This window comes from Dendropsophus ebraccatus, chromosome 2 (assembly GCF_027789765.1).
Source record: "Dendropsophus ebraccatus isolate aDenEbr1 chromosome 2, aDenEbr1.pat, whole genome shotgun sequence".
Classification (NCBI taxonomy): Eukaryota; Metazoa; Chordata; class Amphibia; order Anura; family Hylidae; genus Dendropsophus; species Dendropsophus ebraccatus.
In genome coordinates this window covers 196,842,993-196,866,007 of record NC_091455.1, presented here as the reverse complement: position 1 = coordinate 196,866,007, position 23,015 = coordinate 196,842,993, and the positions used below count along the sequence as shown (strand labels likewise).

Sequence of the window (23,015 nt, the reverse complement as noted above, 5' to 3'; positions counted from 1 at the left end):
TTGCTTAAAGGAGTTCTTCACCAACATTTTTATCTTTCAAATCAACTGGTGCTAGAAAGTGCCAGAGATTTGTAATTCACTTCTATTTAAAAAAAAATGTCAAGTCTTCCAGTACTTATCAGCTACTGTATGTCCTGCAGGAAGTGATGTATTCTTTCCAGTCTGACACAGTGCTCTCCTTCTGTGACAGGAACTTTCTAGAGCAGTAGCAAATCCCCATAGAAAACCTTTCCTGCTCTTTAGACTGGAAAGTACACCACTTCCTGCAGGACATACAGCAGCTGATAAGTACTGGAAGACTTGAGATTTTTTAATAGAAGCACTTTCTACAATTTTAATTCCTATTTCTTAACTCATATGGATTTCTAGCACTGCCTACCGTTCCCATGATGCCTCTTGTTTTTCGGATGCAGAAAGGGTAAAGTTTCCCCACTCCACTTCTATACACAGAAAAGGTAGTGTGATCTGCTGCCAAACATTGTGTGAACCAATTACTATATCACTGCTTTCCTGGTCTATCAGATAGGACAGAATTCTGCATTCCCTGCAATTGGGAACTTGTAGAGAATGGGGGACATACATACAATACCAGGAAAAAGTAGTCGGGATAAGGCACAATTATGTTTAAAGAATAAATAGTCCTCATAATATAAGTAATGTTACCCTATTATACCTTCCACATTCTTGTACAGTCCAATCCAAAACGCTTCTTGCTGAACACCAAGTAATTGAATGTGACGGAGGAGGAATTCTAGTTCAATTGAATCTTCAATTGACATTAAACTGGCACCTATAACATTAACATAGTGAACAGTTCAGTTTCATTGGCCCAGTACAGGTGCGCCACTGTATCTCGTATACTACCTGTCCAAAGGATAGCTCTGTGAGATGTCACCCTCTGGGATGAAGACTGTCTTTCTGCACCACTTGGTGTCTCACTCTCCCCTATTCTGTGCACAGCTGAAGGTGGAAAGGGTTAACTGCTGTTCTGTTCTATGTTCTGTGTTAACCAATCGCTGGTGCTGGTAACACACACTCTCCACTTATTACACTTCTACTCTTTTTAGCCCTTTCCCAACCAATAGGTGCTTAGTCACGGTCACTCCTATTTAGGTCCCTTAGTTTCTGGTGGTGGTGGGTGGTCTTTCTGGTCTTTTGTTTGGTGTATGGAGAGAGAGAAAGCAAGTATGCACTGCTAAGCCCAATGGGGGGGTAATAACTTTCCCCTGGGTTTAACCTTGTCTATGCCTGGGATTCTTCTACAGTCAGGACAATCTACAGATTCAGAGGTTGATCCCCAGTGGAACAAAGAGCCCAAGCTGACGTATTCCACTGATACTTGCTCGGCCTTCTTAGTTTAAGCCCGAAACTTGTGCTACCAAACCTTACACTTGCTGGATTTGTTTAGCATAATATTTTATCAACCTATCTTAAACGTGAAAACAAGAGTCTTTTTCTTCTTCACAAAAGTCACTACCTAACAATCCAGCAGAGTACTCTACAAAAAAGGCAAGGTCCCCACGACAGTCCCTACACCTGCTCATCTTTAACTTACTCAACTCAACTATTCCTCACACTCTACCATGAGAACTTTGAGCACTAAAGTCTAAAGTTCTGTGTGGTCCACCAAGAGAAAAGTCTGGTTACACTTGTTGTTTTTATTATTATTATTATTATTATTTTTGGACATTACCACTCCTGTCCACTGTGCCTCCACCACAAGTGATACCACCACACAGCCCACTGCTTACAACTACTAGCAACCCCAGGATATGGCAGTACTATATACACTGTGGATTTTATGCAAAGAACCTGCTATATAGTGTTTCTACAGTGTACGGTTGCAAACAAGAGCTGATCAGCGGGATCGGCACTCGCAGTGCCTTTGTAAGACACGATCAATTATGTCGCCATGCCGCACGAACAATTGTTGTATCATTCATGCCACCAATCACATACATTCTTTTCGGCTGCACATTTAGACAAAGAGATGTGTCGACGATCATGATGATTTTACTGGCCGCACAAACAATCATTTGCTTGCTTATCGGCTGATCTGTGGCACAGACTGATTAGTGGCTGAATAGGATCGCATTCTAAGGGTCCATTTACACAGAAAGATTATCTGACAGATTATCTGCCAAAGATTTGAAGCCAAAGCCAGGAATGGATTTGAAAAGAGGAGAAATCTCAGGCTTTCCTTTATGACCTGATCCCTGTTTATAGTCTGTTCCTGGTTTTGGCTTCAAATCTTTGGCAGATAATCTGTCAGATAATCTTTCTGTGTAAAAGGGCTCTAAGGAAGACAGATAAATCGCTTCATCGCTCTTTTAAGTAATAATTTTGTCTTTTAAACAATAGGCATTTAGAAAAGATAAATCACTATGAAAAGTCGTTAATGTGTTCATAAATATGATCCTTATTGCGTTCGTATATGATCTGTAATTATTCGTAATTGCGTTCATATCTATATACTGTGACTCTATAAAGTAAAAGATGAGAAGGATTTACAAGGATTTTGGGGTCAACTTAAAAGATGCAATCAATGACATACGGAGGAGAATTTGTTAGTAGTTTGATCACTGACACTAGAGATGGGCGAACCAGGGAGAGATTTCGGTTAGTAAGAACCCGAATCATTGGCATTTGAATCCCGCTGTCTACCCGTTCTGTGGGGAAGGTGGAGACAGCTCGAGCCCCACCTGGAAAACCGGAATACAGCCTAGGTCATAGACCGGAATACAGCCTAGGTCATAGACCGGAATACAGCCTAGGTCATAGACCGGAATACAGCCTAGGTCATAGACCGGAATACAGCCTAGGTCATAGACCGGAATACAGCCTAGGTCATAGACCGGAATACAGCCTAGGTCATAGACCGGAATATAGCCTAGGTCATAGACTGTTTTCCAGGTGGGACTCGGGCTGTCTCCACCTTCCCCACAGAACGGGAGGACAGCAGGAATCAAATGCCGATAGTGGCAACAGTGCCACTTAGCCCCACCCAAAACGCCACCGTAGGCATGCCCCTCTGTGACGTCATGGGCACATAGGCCCTGCCCCCTCGCCGACCATTGGAACAGGCTGGCCTAAAGGTCTAGTCCCTAGCCCCTCCAGGTCAACCCATACCAATGGGCCTAGAGGGGACAGGGGCCTATGTGCCAATGACGTCACAGAAGGGCGGGCCCATGGTGGCATTGTGGGCGGGGCTAAGTGATGCTTTTGCCATTCTTTTATTCTTTTTACATCTCTTTTACATGAATGTTTTTTAATTGTTTATTTAACTTTATTATAAAATTTTATTTTCATTTTATTATTTTTTTGGTCAGCAGGAGGGGGTGACACAACTTCACTGCTATGGCAAGATACAGACCCATTACAGACATGCAAATAGTGTAAAGCAGCCCCCCCAACTGCTAAAAAAAAATTCCCACAAAAATAATGAGGCTCTTGGTTACTATTTGCAAACAGTGTAAACCACCCCACCACGATAAGGTAGCCTAATGTCGGGGCACACCCGACACTGTACTATGGCCTCTCCATGGCGTATTTTGCCATGTTATTCGCCATGGAGAGGCCATAGTACAGTGTAGGGTCTGCCCCGACATGAGGCTACCCTATCGTGGTGGGGTGGTTTACACTGTTTGCAAATGGTAACCAAAAGCCTCATTATTTTTTTTTTAGCAGTTGGGGGGGCTGCTTTTAACTATTTTCATGTCTGTAGTGGGTCTGTATCTTGCCATTGCGGTGAGCTGTTGCATTTTTCTGTGTTTTTGTGTTTACAACTTCACTGCTGCCACCATGGCAGGGCTGTTCAAGCCCTGGTCCAGTACAGTTACATATTGTAGAAGACCACTTGGTCCATCTAGTCTGTTCTTTTAGCATTTACATTCTTATTATCTTAGGATAAATATCCGTTTATCCCAGGAAAGTTTAAATTTAGTCATTGTAGATTTACCAACCACATCTGCTGGAAGTTTGTTCCAAGTATCTACTACTCTTTATGTAAAGTAATATCTTCTTATGTTGCTTGTAATTTTTTCCCACCTCAGATTTCTTATACATTTTATTTTTGCATTAAGTCTTTCTAGGACTTACCATGGCGAACACACTCTATGGAAGCCCTGTACCAGTCAGCCGTGGAAGAAAGTTCAAAGTTATAGCAATGTTTACGGAAGGGAATCCAGGAAGTTGTGTTTGGACACGTTCCAGGTGGTTCGGGTAGGTCAGTGGGGAAGACAACTTCAGATCAAAAGTTAGAAGAAGACATTAGTATACATTCTATTACAAATATCTATGATATTACCTTATGCTATAGGTTTTGTTATGGCAGCACAACTCCTTAAAGAGGTTATCCAGCGTTTAATTTTTTTTTATATAATAGTGGACTATTGGTAAACATAATAAACATCTTATGCTCTTCGCACTCCCTCTGTGTCCCGATGTGGTGCCACCGGTGTCCCCCGCCTATTGCAGCCCGGCTACTTTGAAAACAAACTTGTCTCAGGAGTGACGTGAAGAGGTAAGCATAAGAAGTTTATAATGGTTACAACAGGGCAGCAATATATTTTTAAAAATGTAAATGCTGGATAACCCCTTTTAAGACTCCGTTTCAATGTATTTACAGGGAATTTCTAGACCAATAATTAATTAATTATCTAGACTTGACTGCTTTCTTCCACTCTTGTCCTCAGTTTGGGTGTGGTTTTTGCAGTTCGGTCCATGTCAAAGTAACCGGTTCTGTCTATTGTTGTCTATGTCCATGGGGCTTACTGTAAAGCTTATCTCTAAATTATGTTCAGCTCAGACTAGATGGTAGCCCCCATAATAATGTAAAAAAGAAAATAGAAACTAATTATAAATAAAGAACATGTTTTAGTATCTGGCGCTAATCATTAAAAAAAATCTAGGTGACAAATGTACTTACCTCCCTGGTTCCCCTGCTGCAATTATCACTGCTCCAGTCCCCTTTGGGCTGCTGCTTCTGGATTTGAAGACATGATTCCATGTCCGTGAAGCCAATCAGTGACAAGTCAGGACACCACTACAGCTGCTGATTGGCTAAGTTGACTTACTATGTCAAGTCCCCACCCCAGGAGCGGCAGAGGTATAGAGGGACCACTTGGGGCACTAGTGATGGGTCATCGGGCTTCTTTTTTTTAATTATTATTCAGACTTATTCAGAGAACGCTTATCAGGGCAACAAAAACATGATCACTAGAGCGGTGTATCCAAATAGTAACTTACAGTGCCACTGTCTTCCAATAGTAGTGGGGTCAAGGAATATCAAGGAAACATATTTTTCACCACCACTGAGAAAGGGGTTCACTTAGTTACACCCCAAAACGCGTTTGTCCATGCACATACACCCCACTACCATTGGAAGACACCACTGAATTAACAACTCTCTTTATTGGGGCCTCAATATCATCAGCTGCAGCACAAGCGCTTTCAGGACGCGGAGGACTGTCAATCCCGCACCCACGCTAAGGCTATTGTCATAGTATGAGACCGGCCGTTCTGTGACCCAGCTGGTCTCAGAAGAGATCATCTGGGCAGGTACTTCAGTATCGGACGGATGATCTTTAGCACCACTGAGTTCTGATGTGGGAGCATCAGTGCGCACCCGCATCAGAACTCCCCACAGCACCCAATGGAACCAGCTGGAGCCGCTCGCTTCATTGTGTGAACTGACAGGGTTTTGTCAGTTTTCTACGGCGTCGCTAGGGATCCCGGCGGGAGTGTATAACGTGTTTTCTGAGAGACTTACATTGTGTGAACATAGCCTAATTGCGCAAAGCAGCAACAACAGTTACAAAAGCAGAGCACAACCAGAAAGACGTTCTTCCTTGTCACTTTGGAAGGCGTGCACCATAGAAAGGAACGAGTAAAGAACGCCAGGATAGGTGAGATGTGCGGCTGGCACTGAAACATATTCCACCCCCGGGATTAAAAATGAGCATTGCTCTCCAAACAGTTGTAACCTAAATAACCAGAGATGTTTTAGTGTTTTAGACTTTATGAGAACATCTGGCTGAACAACTCTGTAAGTTACTATTTGGATACACTGCTGTGATTTTCTTTAGAGCCCTTTGGAGGCAGTGACTTGAACAAGACTTAAATTAGATCTAACGATCCTGTGTTGTGGTGAAAGAAACTTGCAGCCTATTCACACTGCATTTTTTAATGTGATTGCTTATTTGTTTTAATGTGTTTGTCCATATGTTGTTTGCATAATAAATATTAAGAACCCAATACTTTTAAGAGATTCCTAGAGGACCAACATTCCATGTTGATGATTTCTTTCCTTTTTTATTCCTTTTATTTTGCCGTATAATGAAATTATAAAGATGTGACTTCCTGCAGCCACCACTAGAGGGAGCTTACTGCAGACTACTTTATTATAAATCTGTTTCTAAGCAGAGGTGACTGTTATGAGACTGAATCTTATTATTTAACAAAAAAACTAACAGAAAAAAGAAGCTCTGTCTCAGGAAAACAACCAGCACATAATCTTTTGTCAATTTAGGTCAGACATTGAAAGGATTCATACACTGTATTGGATGTTCAGAATATGTCTGACATTAGATAGCTAGGAAATGCTTAGCTTACCATTAGTTTGTTTGCAGATTGAAGAATAACTTTTATTACAAGTCGCCGTCTTCCATTGTCCATCCGTATCCACATATACACAGTAAAGGTTTTCTCTCGGCTCCTCAGCAGCCCATTTTGTGTAGTGTACCTTCCAGTTATCAACCCATTGATATGTATTTTTAGTCTTAAAGAAATATACATGTAAATGTTTTAATTGTGTTAAGATTAAGAGCCTATGTGGTCATTTTTATGACGAGCCAGACTATAGATAGAGAGGATTTCTGGGATCCTGCCCTTTACCAGTACAGAATAGGGAATGGGTTGGCTGGGAGGCAAGACTCTCAAAAAACTTTTTTTATTTTTTATTTTGGATAATACTTAATAGTTGTTTATTTACCCATTGGAAGAGAGCAAATTCCCATGTCTCTCAGTGCCATCTCTAGATGAGCATGTCTTTAACCCCTTAACGACATCGGGCGTAAATTTACGCCCTGATGCCGGTAAGGGAGTTCAGAGCGGGGCCGCGCGGCGACCCCGCTCTGAACCGCGGCGGTCCCGGGTGCCGCGTGTAGCCCGGGACCGCAGGTATTAGCGGGCACGGTCCGATCGCCGTGCCCGCTAATACAGTAATCAGATGCAGCTGTCAAACATGACAGCTGCATCCGATTACCGGATCCAGCGTCTCCCTGGTGTCTAGTGGAGGAGATCGCTCGGAGCGATCTCCGTTTCTGAAGCCGGCCGGGGACCGCTCCAAGATGGCGCCGTCCCCGGCTCGGCACTCGTTTACTTCCGGCTGCAGCAGCCGAAAGCAAACGAGTGCCTATCTCATGGATCTCTGCAGCATATCTATGCTGCAGAGATCTCAATGAGAGATCAAAGCACTTATACTAGAAGTCCCCCAGGGGGGCTTCTAGTATAAGTGTAAAAGTAAAAAAAAAAGTGTTGTTAACAGTAAAAAGCCCCCTCCCCTAATAAAAGTCTGAATCAACCCCCTTTTCCCAGGTTATAAATAAAAGTAAATAAATAAATAAATAAACAAACATGTTTGCTAGCGCCGCATGCGTAATCGCCCGAACTATTAATTAATCACATTCCTGATCTCGTACGGTAAACGGCGTCAGCGCAAAAAAATCCCAAAGTGCAAAATTGCGCATTTTTGGTTGCATCAAATCCAGAAAAATTGTAATAAAAAGCGATCAAAAAGTCGTATATGCGCAATCAAAGTACCGATAGAAAGATCACATCATGGCGCAAAAAATGACACCTCGCACAGCCCCATAGACCAAAGGATAAAAGCGCTATAAGCCTGGGAATGGAGCGATTTTAAGTGACGTATATTTGTTGACAATGGTTTAATTTTTTTACAGGCCATCCGATACAATATAAGTTATACATGTTACATATCGTTTTAATCGTAACGACTTGAGGAACATATATAACAAGTCAGTTTTACCCCAGGGCGAATGGCGTAAAAACACATTTCCCCCAAATAAACAAAATGCTTTTTTTTTTTCAATTTCACCACACTTTGAATTTTTTTCTGGTTTCGCAGTGTACTTTATGCAAAAATTCAGCATGTCATTGCAAAGTACAATTAGTGACGCAAAAAATAAGGGCTCATGTGGGTTTCTAGGTGGAAAAATGCAAGTGCTATGGCCTTTTAAGCACAAGGAGGAAAAAACTAAAACGCAAAAATCGAAATTGGCTCTGTCCTTAAAGGGTTAAGGGTACAAACACACGCACCAGACCTGCTTTGGATTTTGCAGCAGGAAATCAGCTGCGAATGCGGTACGTGTGTTTGTACCCTAAATAAATATTTATATTCCTAAGCTGACGTAGGTAAATTCTGGCATTTCAGTAACGGCACAAAAGATCGAGAGAAGAAAGTTATCGTTGTTACTTGGACTATCAGAAGATACTATTAGACTAGTGGTGGTGAAGTTGGTCTTTTTAATATCCCTAACCATTTGTTAACAAAGCTTATTGCAGACTTTCTTATAGGGATGGTCTGAAACTGCCGAGGTTCAGGTTCGTACGAACCTGAACTCTAGGCAGTGATTCCCGCTGTCTTCCACCTTCGTGGAGAGGGTGGATACAGCCGGAGGACCGCCTGGAAAACTGGGATACAGCCTATGGCTATGGCTGTATCCCAGTTTTCCAGGCGGTCCTCCGGCTGTATCCACCCTCTCCAAGGAACAGGCAGACAGCGGGAATCATTGCCGAGAGTTCAGGTTCGTACGAACCCGAACCTCGGCAGGTTCGGATCATCCCTACTACATACTGGCTGATTTTGCCCAGTAAAGCCACTATAAGGAAAATACTTATCCACTTTTGGATGAATTTTTCTACCAAAGTTAAATATTATAATAATCTCACCTCGTTGCCACTGTGTAGACCAATCCAGAAAGGCTCCTTATGTTTAACCAACTGAAGTTTTAGAAAAGATGTGGTGTACTCGTCTAAGATGCTGGCTAGCTGTGCGTTATCCTTCCGGCACTCCTGACGGGCTTCATCCCAACTCCTCTTGGTTTTATCAAACTTGTAGCTGGCATCTCCATAGTTATAGTAGTCACTGGCTGCAGGAGTGGTCGGAATAACTGGAAGACTTGGATCTAAAAAAAAAAAATTATTGTAAATAGGTTATCAGAAGACACCTATTACATTATATCAGATATAAAATGAATTCTATATAACATGGGAGGAGGCACATGTGGCTTTTGATCCCCATGGCCAATGAGTGTGTGGGTTTGTAAGACAGTCCTGTACTCTCATCAACACATTCCCCCTGGTGGAAGAGATCTACCGGTTAGACTCTAATCTGTTATGGACAAATCACTATACTAAAATGGCTGTTGACTGGCTGGTATTAGAGTAGAGAGTGGTGCATGACCATGGAAGACGCAAGCCTATTTATTAGAAATTGGGGTTTTCTGCTTTCCTGAAATTTTGCATTCACGCTTGACAAATTCCCTCCGATGTGTCTGATATGTTTGTCTACTATCTAACACTTGTATCTCCTACGGCAGACATTTTAAAGCCAGTCCTGAACTACTCAGGAGTGTCCACAAAACATTACATAAAGGCCCATTCTAGAAGACATTTGCACTGACCTCACCTCCACTCTAAACCCTTTTTGTAGTAAGAACGTATGCATTTGTATGGATACTGCCATGTGGACACTTCTTGATTACCCTATTTTATGTTTCCTACTATGTGATTATAGGGACAATTTATCCTCATAAAACTTTTGACATGTCCTTGGCACATTTCAAGATACTTGATTGGCTGGATTCAAGGGTTCAGACCTTGACTGATCACTAGAAAGAGTTGGAAGAACATTCTCTCCTGGTTTTGCGTCACATGACTGAGATGGACTCTCAATGCAAGTCTATGGCACTTTCTTGTTCAAAAACATACAGAGCAGGAAAAGAACCGAGTGGGTGCAAGTGATCGGTCAAAGTCTGAACACACAGTCCTTGAGGATCAAAACTTTTGACATGACTCTAGAGACATGGCAAAAGTTTAGAAAATAGCAGATGGACAGCCTAGATAACATTGATTTCCAGGAGAAGGTACCTGTTACAGCACTGTGTTACTGGAGGGTACTAGGCTGGAGTGAATATAAGCAAAGCAGCTCTCTGATGCCACCTTTTGGAGAAGGCCTTCAGTTCAAAATATGGAGAAAGAAAGTTGCTTTGCATATTCTTCTATTCAGAATATTCTTTGCATCATGAATAGTCCATAAATCTCAACACATTGTTGAAATACTCTTTAAGGAAAAAAATTAAGGTTATCCTGAAGGCCAGTGACATAAAACAGGAAGAGACCATCTACAACCCATCCAATCTCATTGATGACAAAAACACCTACATAAAATAAATTTACCATCACTAAACTTACCCATATCTTTCTGGCAGATGTATCCTTTGTTTAGGCTACAATCTTCCTCAATCCATCTGCCAGCTTCCAGCATAGTCCCATATAGTAAGGCCACACAATAATCCTTAGAAAGATCAAATTAATAAAACAAATTACACCTTTTCATACTGCTGACATTTTTTAAGGCCGAAAGACGCCTAAACATATCTTCCCTTTGTGGCATTGGACAAATTTTGTTTAAGTAGTAAGGTTTTCTAACTTTTTTTTTTTTTTTTTTGGGGGGGGGGGGGGGGGGGGGGCCCAAGTATAAGTATTCTATTACTGTTTTGGGGCATAAAGGGGGTATTATTACTAACAGGTAGTGTTGAGCGGACTTAACCCCTTAAGGTCAAAGCCAATTTTCGTTTTTGCGCTTTGCTTTTTCCATTTTATGTTTAAAAGTCCATAGCGGTTGCATTTTTTCACCTAGAGACTTATATGAGCGCTTATTTTTTGCTAAACAAATTGTACTTTGCAATGACAGGCATTATTTTTCCATAAAATATGCTGCGAAACCAGAAAAAAATCATTTGCGCTGTCGAATTGAAAAAAAAAAAATTTATTTGTTTTGATTTCGGGGAGTTTTGCATTTACGCCGTTCACCCTATGGTAAAACTGACTTGTTATGCATGTTCCTCAAGTTGTTACGATTACAACGATATGTAATATGTATAACTTTTATCTGATGGCCGGTAAAAAATTCAAACCATTGTTAACAAATATATGTTCCTTAAAATCGCTCCATTCCCAGGCTTATAGCGCTTTTATCCTTTGGTCTATGGGGCTGTGTCAGGTGTCATTTTTTGCGCCATGATGTGTTCTTTCTATCGGTACCTTGATTGCGCAAATACGATTTTTTGATCACTTATTAAATTTTTTCTGGATTTGATGCGACCAAAAATGTGTCATTTTGCACTTGAATTTTTTTGTGCGCTGACGCCGTTTACCGTGCGAGATCAGGAATGTGATTAATTAATAGTTCGGGTGATTACGTGCGCGGCGATACCAAATATGTTTATTTATTTGTTTATTTACTAATTTATATTTATAAAATGGGAAAAGGGGGGTGATTTGGACTTTTATTAGGGGAGGGGATTTTTTATTAATAAAAACACTTTTTTACTTTTTTTTTGTACATAAACTAGAAGTCTCCCTGGGGGACTTGTATATAGACAGCACTGATCTCTCATAGAGATCAATGCTGTGTATATACACAGCAAAGATCCATTACATCGGTCATAGATTGCTATGGCCTGCTGCAGGCCACAGCAATCTATTGCCAGGCCGGGATCAGAGTCATTGCGATGCTGAGGCCCGGGCCGGCCAGAAGAACGGATCTCCCCCCTGCGATCACATCGCGGGGGGGGGGGGGGGATCCGTCCCACTAGACACCAGGGATGCTGTGTACAAAGCACTTCAATGCAGCTGTCAGGTTTGACAGCAGCATTGAAGTGCTTAATTAGCCGGTGCAGCAACGGGACCCGCGCCGGCTAATGGAGGCACTGCCCGGCTGCAGATTGCAGCCGGGAGCGGTGCCGTTCAGAGCGGGGTCCCGGCGGACCCCGCTCTGAACACCCCCTGTGGCTCCATGACGTACCAGGTACGTCATGGGTCGCTAAGGGGTTAAGGAAATTGTCAGGGTTCGGCAACTTCTCCAAACACAAACACTCGGCATTTGAATTCTGACATCTGGAGAAGTTGGATGCTGCCCTAGGGCTGTTAGGAAAACATGGATACAGCCTTAGGCATCCAACTTATCTAGATGCCAGAATTCAAATGTCGAGAGCTTAGATCCGGCAACTTCTCCAAACCTGGACAGTTTTCTCAGGTTCACTCAACACTACTGACATGGTCTGATTATTACTGTGAGCTCATGGCTTTGCAGTAATACATGTATACAGCCATAGGCATCCAACTTCTAAACATGCCAGAATTCTAATTCCGAGCGCTTAGGTTCGGCAACTTCTCCAAACCTAGACAGTTTTCTCAAGTTCACGCAACACTACTGACAGGGTCTGATTATTACTGTGAGCTAGGGGCTTCGCAGCAGCCTCCAATAGACTGGATATATCAAGAGGCATGCCCTGCAAAATTCAAAATAAGTATGGAACAAAAAAAGCCAGGTATTGATGCATCTGCCCCTTAGCGTACTTCTTTTTATCCTCTTGAAACTGATAGATGCTTATATATAAATGTGTATTGTTAGTGTTAATATTACTTAGTAAATGCATAAACACAATGAATTACTTACAGTGCCATAACTATACATTAATGGATGACCTTTGGCCCAGTGGGTATAATGCATTCCATTCTGATCTGTCCAAGCAAAGGCTCCTTTAGTTGTGAAATGTAACCCAATCCATACATCAACCTTAACGTTTATCAAATTAGACATCAAAAAAGCTGAAATCAATCACAACATATATGCATCATTATATAGCGAAATGTAGTTGGCGCATATTAATAAAAAAAATATAGTCAATGCATACTCTTCAACCCCCAGAATAATTCCTACAACAAAATGCATGCATAATTTTTTTTTATTACTATTTACTTCCATTGACTGGTAGTAGGAAGGGGCGACACAGGCCCCTCTGCTGCCACCAACATTTGTGTTGGGAACTGCAGGGCTGTCTAAGCTCTGCTGCTCTTGATCCCCTGCTCTGCTCAAATGCTGCCATACAGCACTATACAAAGCAGGGCCCTATTCCCTCAATGTACTGTATATTTTTACATACCGGAACCCGGAGTGGAGGATGTCCGACACAATCAGCCTCAAAGTGTGCAACATCCTCTCCACAGCAAGCGGTGATTGCTATCTGCTATAGTGACAGGCAGCCTCCACTCCACTGTTTTGAGGACACTATAAATAATGTATTGTGACTATCATTATTATGAGGACACTTTTGCTTAAAGGAGAAGTCCGGTGAAAATTTTTATTAAAGTATTGTGTTGCCCCCCAAAAGTTATACAAATCACCAATATACACTTATTACAGGAAATGCACATAAATTGTTTTTTTCCCTGCACTTACTACTGCATCAAGGCTTCACTTCCTGGATAACATGGTGATGTCACTTCCTGGATAACATGGTGATGTCACTTCCTGGATAACATGGTGGTCACTTCCTGGACAACATGGTGATGTCACTGTCAGGAATCTGCAGTAGCCTTGTCTGAACTGGGCCTGGTGTTTTGCTTTTGTGTGCCACACCCGATTGCTTCTCAGCTTCCAGACATGCAGGAGTTAAGCTGAGAAGCTTCTGTGCTTGATTTTACACCTGTCTCGTCTCTGTGATTGACTGGTTTCTCTGCCTGTCTGCAGCCTGGAGAATCAGAGCGCCGGTCCAATGAGGATCTGGACCGGGCTCTTGCTCAGTATAAAGCAAAGCAAAGGCAGAGTTCCAGTGCTGGTTAATTAGGTTCACTCCTGGTCCCAGCTCTCCTTGTCCTACTCCTGCGAACCCCGTCCTCTTCCTTTTCTGCTTGACGTACCCGTGTTCTGACCTCCGCCTGACTTTTGACTATCCCATTGTGTTGCTGATTTTGTACTGCGTTGCCCGTGTGGTTTGACCTGGCTTGTTCCATTACTCTTTATTGTGTTCGTCTGTCTGTACTGTTCTGTTCTGTGTGTTCACTTACGTAGCGCAGGGAACGTCTTCGTGGTTGTCCACGACCGCCTAGGGTCGACTGAGGCAAGTAGGTAGGTGACAGTGGGGGGGGGGGGGTTTAGATCTAGGGCCCACTGTCTCTTGTCTTGTCTTCACCTGCCAGTCCTGACAGTCACTTCCTGGATAACATGGTGATGTCAGTTCCTGGATAACATAATGATGTCACGACCGGACTTCCAGAGCTGTTCGGGCTGTGGCTGCTGGAGAGGATGATGGCAGGGGGATGCTCAGTTTCCCTCCAGTGCCCTGTGTCTCCCTGCCATTATCCTCTCCAGCAGCCACAGCCTGAACAGCTCTGGAAGTCGGGTCGTGACATCATTATGTTATCCAGGAAGTGACATCATCATTTTTATCCAGGAAGTGAAGCCTTGATGCAGTAGTAAGTGCAGGGAAAAAAGCAATGTATGTGCATTTCCCGTAATAAGTGTATATTGGTGATTTGTATAACTTTTGGGGGGCAACACAATACTTAATAAACATTTTCACTGGACTTCTCCTTTAATTATTATGTACAATTGTATTGGGCTAAGCTTTAAGTGTACCTGTCATCATAAAAAAAACTTTTGACATGCCTTATATTAAAAAAGTCCAACAGCACTAAGGAAACAAGTCCAGATAATCAGCTAAGTTTATGAGGGGTGAAGAGATGCATGCTGGAGGGTCAGCTATCCTGATGCCGACCAACAAATGCAATGGAGAAGAAGAGGTCCAAGAGCATCCAGTAAGCTCCAAAATGAAAAGTTTATTCCATTACCGAGACAATTACAACAGCAACGTTTCAACCCATTCGCTCTTGCTATGCTTGCTTGCTTAACAAAGTCCCAATAGGTTGAAACGTTGCAGCTGTAATTGTCTCAGTGATGGATAAACTTTTATCTTGGAGCTTACTAAATGAGGTTGTTCTTCTTCATGTCATAGAGACATATCAAAAGTTTTGATCGGTCTGCGTGTCCAGACCTGTATTAATTGTGAGAACAAGCGGGGAGCGCTCCCGACTTTGTTAGTGAAAAGAGTCTGGCTCCACAGAGCCGGGAGAGGATCACGCTTAGCGCAGTCTTCTGGCCCGTTCTCACAACTGCACACTCAGACCCGACATAACATGTCAAATGGTTTTTATTATGACGACAGGTATACTTTTAGTGCCAGGCATACCCACACATACAGAAGAAGAGGTGTGGTCAAACAATCAAGGAAGAGCAGCCCTGACTTCATTCTTATGATCGCTTTGGTCCCAGAGGTCAAAGGTCAGATAATAACCTATCCAATCATTCAGTCCTGGAAAACTCTTGTAAGATACAATTGCAGAGCTTGACAAAGGGAATTTACAACAATAGAAACATAGAAGATACACACTTAAAAAAAAATACTTACATTGTACTAAGTCATCCTTTATGGTGACTAAATTTCCTCCTAGGGACTGGCAGTCACGTCTGGCATTATCCCAGTGAACCCCTTCATCAGTGCCAAATATTCCATAACACTGAAATATATTAATACAATCTGATTATAATGTTCTATCAAACCACAAATTCACATTACAACCTAAATATAGTAAGAGATGCGAGAGGGATCATATGAAGTATAGGTTTACCTTTGGTTACCTTTATGTTACAGATACAGAAATTTACCATTAGGCCATGTTCACACAACGCAAGTTTTATATTAATCACGGCCGTTGTTGTACTAGAGTCAATGGCATCCTGGACAGAGCCTATACACATTGTATAGGCTCCGGATGGGATCCCTAACAGCCGCAGCGAAAACAGACATGTCAGCTTTGTGCGGCCGCTATTCATTGAATAGCAGCTGCACAACCCTAACAGGTCACACAATGGAGAGTGCAACTCCGGCCGCACTTTTGATTGTGTTCAATGGTGAATTGGGATGCGGATGCAGTACCAGCCGGGATAATCTTCACTGACTTACATAGTGTAAACCCGGCCTTAGGCTATGTTCACACAACGTATATTTTCGTAAAACCACGGCCGTTGTACAACGGCTGTGACTTATACGAAAATATATGTGCAATTGCTGCCTATGGGACATTGTATACGCTCCGGCCGGGATCCCTAGCGGCGCCGCAAACAACTGACATGTCAATTTTCTGCGGGGACTATTCAGTGAATAGTGAACCCTGTCAGTGCACACTATGGAGCGTGCGGCTCCGGACGCTCGCTCCATGGTGTTCTGTGAAGAGTTCTGATGCGGGCGTGCATGGATGCGCCTGCATCGGAACTCTGCGGCCCTAAAGATCATCCGGCCAGTACTGCAGTACCAGCCGGGATGATCTTTTCAGAGGGTCATGGAACGGCCTGTCTCTTACTATGTATAAACATGTCCCACAATGTAGGGTTTAATAAGGACTCATTTCATTGTCGTGTTTTGCAGTTGGGATTAGGTCTTAGTACTTGCTGATGAGAATAAATAAATTTGATGAAGATCCTGGTGCTGGACCTTGTGAATCATAGATTTTCTAGCCCATTACTCTGGATTGGCCCATGCCTAGATATCATTATGGAGGAGAAGCTGAGCTGATCCAAAGCTCGTTTCTTGGTCTACAAGTATTTTATTCTAAAAATAGGCTCCTCCTGCAATCTTCATGGTGTTATGGGTGTGTATCTTGTTGGTGCTGGGGCTTCTTTTATACTAAGTGAAAGTACTGTCTATTCTAGGACATTGCTTTCACTATCTAGGCCCGGCAAGGTCCCTTCAGTCAAAGGTGAGGACCACCCACTGCCCGCTAGGGGAGGAGGGTGAAGAAGGTCCTCCCATATTCACCATATACTATATCGGGGACAGATATACAAACTACTATTGTACTATTCTAGATGGTAAAAATTACCTTTTGACCAAACAAAAGCCAATTTGGTGGGCATCCACCGACAGGTGCAGGAATAGTTGGTGCAAATGTTGCATTAATGAAATTATTTGTCCTTTCACAGATAAAGGCGTCAGGAATACCACAATTTAGATCATTCCAAAATCCTATAAAAAGAAATAATAGGAAGATACAATTCAGTAGTTAGTAGGAAGGTATAATCAAAACCAACTTTACTATTTAGATTAAGTTTTTATCTTAAAAAAATCACTGTCACTGTCATTATAAATAACTTTTGACATCATCTCACTAAGCCCGACACTTTGGCCCCATCATAGTATATGAAGCTAAAGTGTCGGACATATCGGCATAGTAGAAACAATTACCAGTTTACCAGATTATCAGCAGAAAACGACCACTGGGTCCATCTAGTCTGCCCTGTTAGTATTTCTTTTCTTATTATCTTAGGATAGATGTATGTATATACCAGGCAGGTTTACATTCAGTTATTGTGGATTTACCTACCACTTCTGCTGGAAGTTAGTTCCAAGTATCTATTAGTCTTTCAGTAAAGTAATATTTTCTCATGTCGTTTCTGATCTTTCCCCCAACTAACCTCTCATTGTGCCCCCTTGTTCTTGAGTCCTGTTTTTTTTTTTAATTAAAAACTGTTCCCTCTTGAACCTTATTTAGCCCTTTAACATGGGATCACAATCTCCCTCATCCTACTGGTTATATCTCTAGCTATACAGCCCAGCACACAATTATATATATATATATATATATATATATATATATATATACAGCCCAGCATACCATTATATATATACAGCCCAGCACACAATTATATATACAGCCCAGCATACGTTTTGCTTTCCCTGCAACCTTTTTGCGCTTGTGATTTTAAGACTGTCAGAAATGACAATCCCTAAATCCTTCTCTTCTGAGGTCTTTGCCAACACAGAACTGCTGATATGATACTCAGATAGAGGATTTTTCCTCCCCAAGTACATTATTTTACATGTAGAAACATTGAACTGCAGGCTGTCATGACGCCAGTTTTTTTTTTTTTTTTAAGGGGCTGACTTTATCCTTTCTCCTGTGGTCGGTGACCTGCCGGGATGTTTTCAAGAAAAGAACGCTAAGGTGTCTCATGTGTATCAGTTCACCACAGAGACCAGAGTAAGACTGTCCACAGGGGACCTGGCAGGAGCCAGGACCCTTCTTGGCTACTACAGGGACCGATGTGGCTTGCATCTTTCCTCAACAAAAGCCAGAGTACGACTCACTAAGGTGCGCCTACACTTCCTCTCCCCATGGGACTTCCTTCTACAGCAGTTATAAGGTATGCTGTGAGTGGGTGAGAAGAGAGTGCAAGAGAAAGAGAAGGATAGAGATAGGAGGAAAAGAGAAAGAACTCCCATTGGTGCACAGATCCTAAAACAATAACCCTTTAGCTACATCCAGCCGTACAATACCTAGGTACATAATACACATAACAGCGACATCTAGTGCCAAAACTTGGTTACTACTAATTAACACTTCTACTTTAGAGTACAGACTTTTGCGAAGGGTGTAAAGACTAGAAACACCTGTGGTGGGACACCATACTGACACCTCCCTGTTGCACACTTCTGTGTCATTAGCAGTGAAACCTGCCAAAATCAAAACCTAACTTCTTTAAATTTTTTTTTTATTTTCCTATATTTTGAAATATTTCTGAAATCTTGTTCTTTTTCTAATCTAGCTGCTAAACCTAAGAATAGGCTAATGGTACTTTAATACAGTGCGATAATTCGCCCGATCGCACGATTAGCGATTTTGAATGAACAATGTTTTTTATAACGATCAGCGTTTAGACGGAACGATACATCGTACGGAAAATTCGCTATGCGATCGTTTTGCGATCGTTTAAGCCTATCTCACACATAGGGGAAATCGTTAAAACGATCTGCGAATTTTTTTGCGAACTATCAACGATGATTTAAGAACATGTTGAAAGATCAAAATGAACGATTTCTCACTCGTGATTTGATCGTTTGCACGTACGATTATCGTTCGAATTCGACCGTTATCGTGCAAAAACGAACGATAATTGTCCCGTGTAAAAGGACCATAACAGCTCCTGTTCTGTAGAAAACACTACTAATAAAAACGTACTAATAAAAAATGGTGATGATTACATCTAAGCGAATTTTGGGTCACATTTGTTAATATTCGTGGATCGAATCTTAACGAATTATAATAAAACAGCCAAACTATAGTAGCTACAATACTGGGACAATTACAGAAGGACAAATTTGTAATAGCATGTTCTATGTCAAATGTCAAAAGTTGGAAAATCACAATTACAAAAAAGTCAATCATCCAATCTAATGAGTGGAGTGTGAGCACTGATTATGTAAGCCGCACTCTCCATTCACTGATCCCCGTAACTTGGTATTACTCAATAGGAGTTTAAAGTGCCCAGTGAGTGAATAATATGGTCTGTGTCTTTACTGGTCCCAGTGAATTCCTTTAGGCACCCAGTTACTTGGTAAACTGGACACTTGGTTGGCAGCTACAACAAACAATCCCCCACAATCAACCCTCCTATCCTATCCTCTCCTCTATGTCCCTATATCGCTCTGATAGTCTCTCTCTGCTCTGCTGTAACTACCTGGTTCCATCCTGCTCTCTCCTCCACACACAGACGACTGGCCGCCTCCGTTACCGAACCTCCTTATATAGAGGGTGTGGTGCTGACATCACAGAGGGGCCTGCATCTGATTGGACGGGCACTAGGGATTTTTATTAATTCCTTTCTCCTGCCCAGACAGCACAAGCAGCCGCCATTTTGTTTTAACTGCTACCACTTGGGGCCATGTTCACGGAACGGCCGGTCTCTGGCCGAATCATCTCGGCCTGTATTTAAGTACCGGCCGGATGATCTTTCGGCCGCAGAGCTCTGATGCGGGCGCATCAGAGCCGCTCGCTTCACTGTGTGAACTGACAGGTCTTTCTGCGGCCGGAATTCACTGAATTCCGGCCGCAGAAAACTGACCTGTCAGTTTTTTCCGGCGCCGCACAGATCCCGACCGGAGCCTATACAATGTGTGTACGCTCTGGCCGGGATCCCATTGCACATAGGCTATGTCCTACCCCGCAAAACTACGGCCGCAGTTCTGCGGCGAGAACTACGGCCGTAGTTTTACGCAGTGTGAACATAGCCTAAAAGTTGTTGAAAGTTAAATGGCGCTTAAATACTTAAGTAGTAGAAAGAATCAATAACTGAATAGTTCCAAATGTTTTTGTTACATATAGAAATATCATTATAGGTTTAGGCTGTACCCCTCTCTGTAATCATCTCGGTGCAAAACTCATCATTATGGAAAAAGTCAGGTTGGTCTAACGCCCAAGCAACAAAGTCAACCGGAGAACCGTCCATCCACCTAATGACAAACAAACAACATTGTCAATTTAAGGTTAAAGTGCAATATAATAATAAAACACATGCATAAAGAAGGATAATTAGAAAGAACACTTTGGGGGGGGGGGGTTTGAAACTTTGGATGATGCGCAAGCGGCACACTAGATGGACAGGCAGGGGGCACGGCAAGGCATGGAGGGTGCATGGCCTCCTTCTGTGCCTGATTTACCAAGACGTAAAGCATGGTGACAATCTATGCCAGCTCAGAGCTGATGAAGATTTCTGAGACTGCCGCTCAGCACCCTGAGATGTGCTGGATTTATTGAGAGGCGTAGAACAAAGGAGCGGGAATTTAGTTAGGACTGCTGTACAGATATGCCGGTTTTTATAAATTTCCCATTACAGGGGATATCCAGTTTTAGATAAAGCACAGCTACCTTCTTGCAAGAACAGTGCCCCCTCGTCTTCAGGTTGTGTGTGGTATTACAATTAGGCTTAATTCATTTCAATGGATCTGAGCTGCAAAACGACACCCAAACTGAGGACAGGAGAGGTGCTGTTTTTGAAAAAGAGTGATCATGCAATACTCATTTTATCCCACCTTTAATGTCAGTGATAATAAATGTGGGCGACTTAGTGGGTGTTGTCTCGTTTTTAGGCTATGTTCACACAACAATCAATTATCATCCATTTATTCTCAATACCCAAATTTCATATGAGCCACTTTATTTGATAGTCACCTACTTAAATTCACGATCCAGCCCCAAACGCAGGCCAATGTAATAAGATGGTGCCAGTCTTTTAGTTGAAATCTAAAAAGAGGAAAGAGAAGATTAAAGTGAGTAAGGCTCTGTACAGACACAAAAAAGCATAATCCAAAGGAAAGGTTGAAAGTGCAGTTGCAAGCCGGTGTGGTAGGAGCCTTGTTTTTAATGGTGTAGGAGCCTTGTTTAATGGTGTAGGAACCTTGATCAATGGTATAGGAACATTGTTCAATGGTATAGGGGCTTTGGTCAAAGGTGTAGAAGCCTTGGTCAATGCTATAGAAGCTTTGATCAATGGTATAGGAACTTTGTTCAATGGTTTATGAGCCTTGGTCAATGGTAAAGGAACCTTAATCAAAGTTGTAGGAGGCTTGGTCAGTGGTGTAGAAGCTATTGGTCAATGGTATAAGAGCCTTGATTAAAGGTGTAGAAACCTTGGTCAATGGTGTAGAAGCTATTGGTCAATGGTATAAATACTGTGGTCAAAGGTGTAGGAACCTTGGTCAATGGTATAGAAGCTTTGATCAATGGTATAGAAACCTTGTTCAAAAGTGTATGAGCCTTGGTCAATGGTAAAGGAACCTCAATGAAAGTTGTAGGAGGCTTGGTCAATTGTGTAGTAGCTTTTGTCAATGGTATTAGAGCCTTGGTCAAAAGTGTGAGAGCCTTGGTTAATGGTATGGGAGCCTTGATCAAAGGTGTAGAAACCTTGGTGAGTAGTGTAGAAGCATTGGTCAGTGGTGTAGAAGCATTGGTCAATGGTATAAGTACAGTGGTCAAAGGTGAAGGAGTCTTGGTCATCATTGCCTGCTAGTGTAATACCGATGGGCTATATATGAGGACATGTCATGTCTGCATGTCACAGTTGGAACCAGCTCCTATGCTGGATGTAATAGAAAATGATACTTGCTGCTAGGGCCTAATAGTACCTGAAATGAACACTGCTACTAGGGCCTAATAGTACCTGAAATAGCTGAAAAGGGGTTGTCACCACCTAAATTTTCCAAAACTACAGTTATCGGTAAATAGCCTAAAAGATGCCAACTCCATAACTGCAATCTTTATCTTTCAATTTTTTTCTCATTTTAACTTTCATTATCTGTATTTTTCCATCTTTCAGGGCATGCTAGTGTACCGAGAGGACTACTAACCTCAGCAATCATTGACTGGGTTACTTAGTGTCCTGTGTTTATAGCCTTACAACGGGGGTATGCAAGTAAGTAGAAAAATGTCAGATTCGGGATAAGCAATTTACTGATCACTGGTGTCCCTGGAGTTCCTTTACATTCCCGTCCATCCATGATCATAACTCAGGAGATTTTTTAAGATTATGGAGAAGGGTCATTGGCTCAGGAAATTATTCTCATTAGCCAATTTTGAGTCAGGAATTATTTTTTCCTCTTAAATGAGAAAAATAGTAATATGCCATCTACTATTTAGGGATTGCCTCATTGTGCACCATCCACTGTACTCATTGAATTTGTATATAGAATTATGTATGTGTCCCGCCTTACCTGTTCATTAGATATGTCAAAGAAAGTAATATTTCATCACAACCTTTCACTATAATAGCCTAATATACTTGCAAAGGATTGAAAATCACTAATTGAGATACCAATGTTTATGTCTTCTCTCGTAAATTTATATAGTGTTCACTAAAGTCATGACCTCAAGTCATAGTGACACTGTTCAGATTAAAGGTAAGGATGGACACATTTGTAGTTGACCTGAAGACTGTGAAGTGAGTGTACCCGATCTTAAATGGGTTGTCCAGGATTAAAAATACATGGCTGTTTTCCTTAAGAAATAGCATTCCACCTGTCCACAGGTTGTGCTTGGTA

At 42.0% G+C, this 23,015-nt stretch overlaps 1 protein-coding gene across 1 annotated transcript in view; it reads right to left on the bottom strand.

The window, feature by feature from the left end:
• LOC138784215 (macrophage mannose receptor 1-like) overlaps positions 1–23,015 on the bottom strand; it is a 72,794-nt gene that overhangs the window by 3,825 nt on the left and 45,954 nt on the right. Inside the window, exons 17-26 of the mRNA XM_069959721.1 lie at positions 21,155–21,222; positions 20,332–20,432; positions 17,026–17,168; positions 15,555–15,663; positions 12,764–12,915; positions 10,495–10,597; positions 8,971–9,206; positions 6,613–6,778; positions 4,099–4,242; positions 674–790 (exon numbers count right to left, since the gene is read on the bottom strand). Coding sequence (XP_069815822.1) covers positions 674–790; positions 4,099–4,242; positions 6,613–6,778; positions 8,971–9,206; positions 10,495–10,597; positions 12,764–12,915; positions 15,555–15,663; positions 17,026–17,168; positions 20,332–20,432; positions 21,155–21,222 — 1,339 coding nt within the window. The remainder of the gene's footprint in view (positions 1–673; positions 791–4,098; positions 4,243–6,612; positions 6,779–8,970; positions 9,207–10,494; positions 10,598–12,763; positions 12,916–15,554; positions 15,664–17,025; positions 17,169–20,331; positions 20,433–21,154; positions 21,223–23,015) is intronic.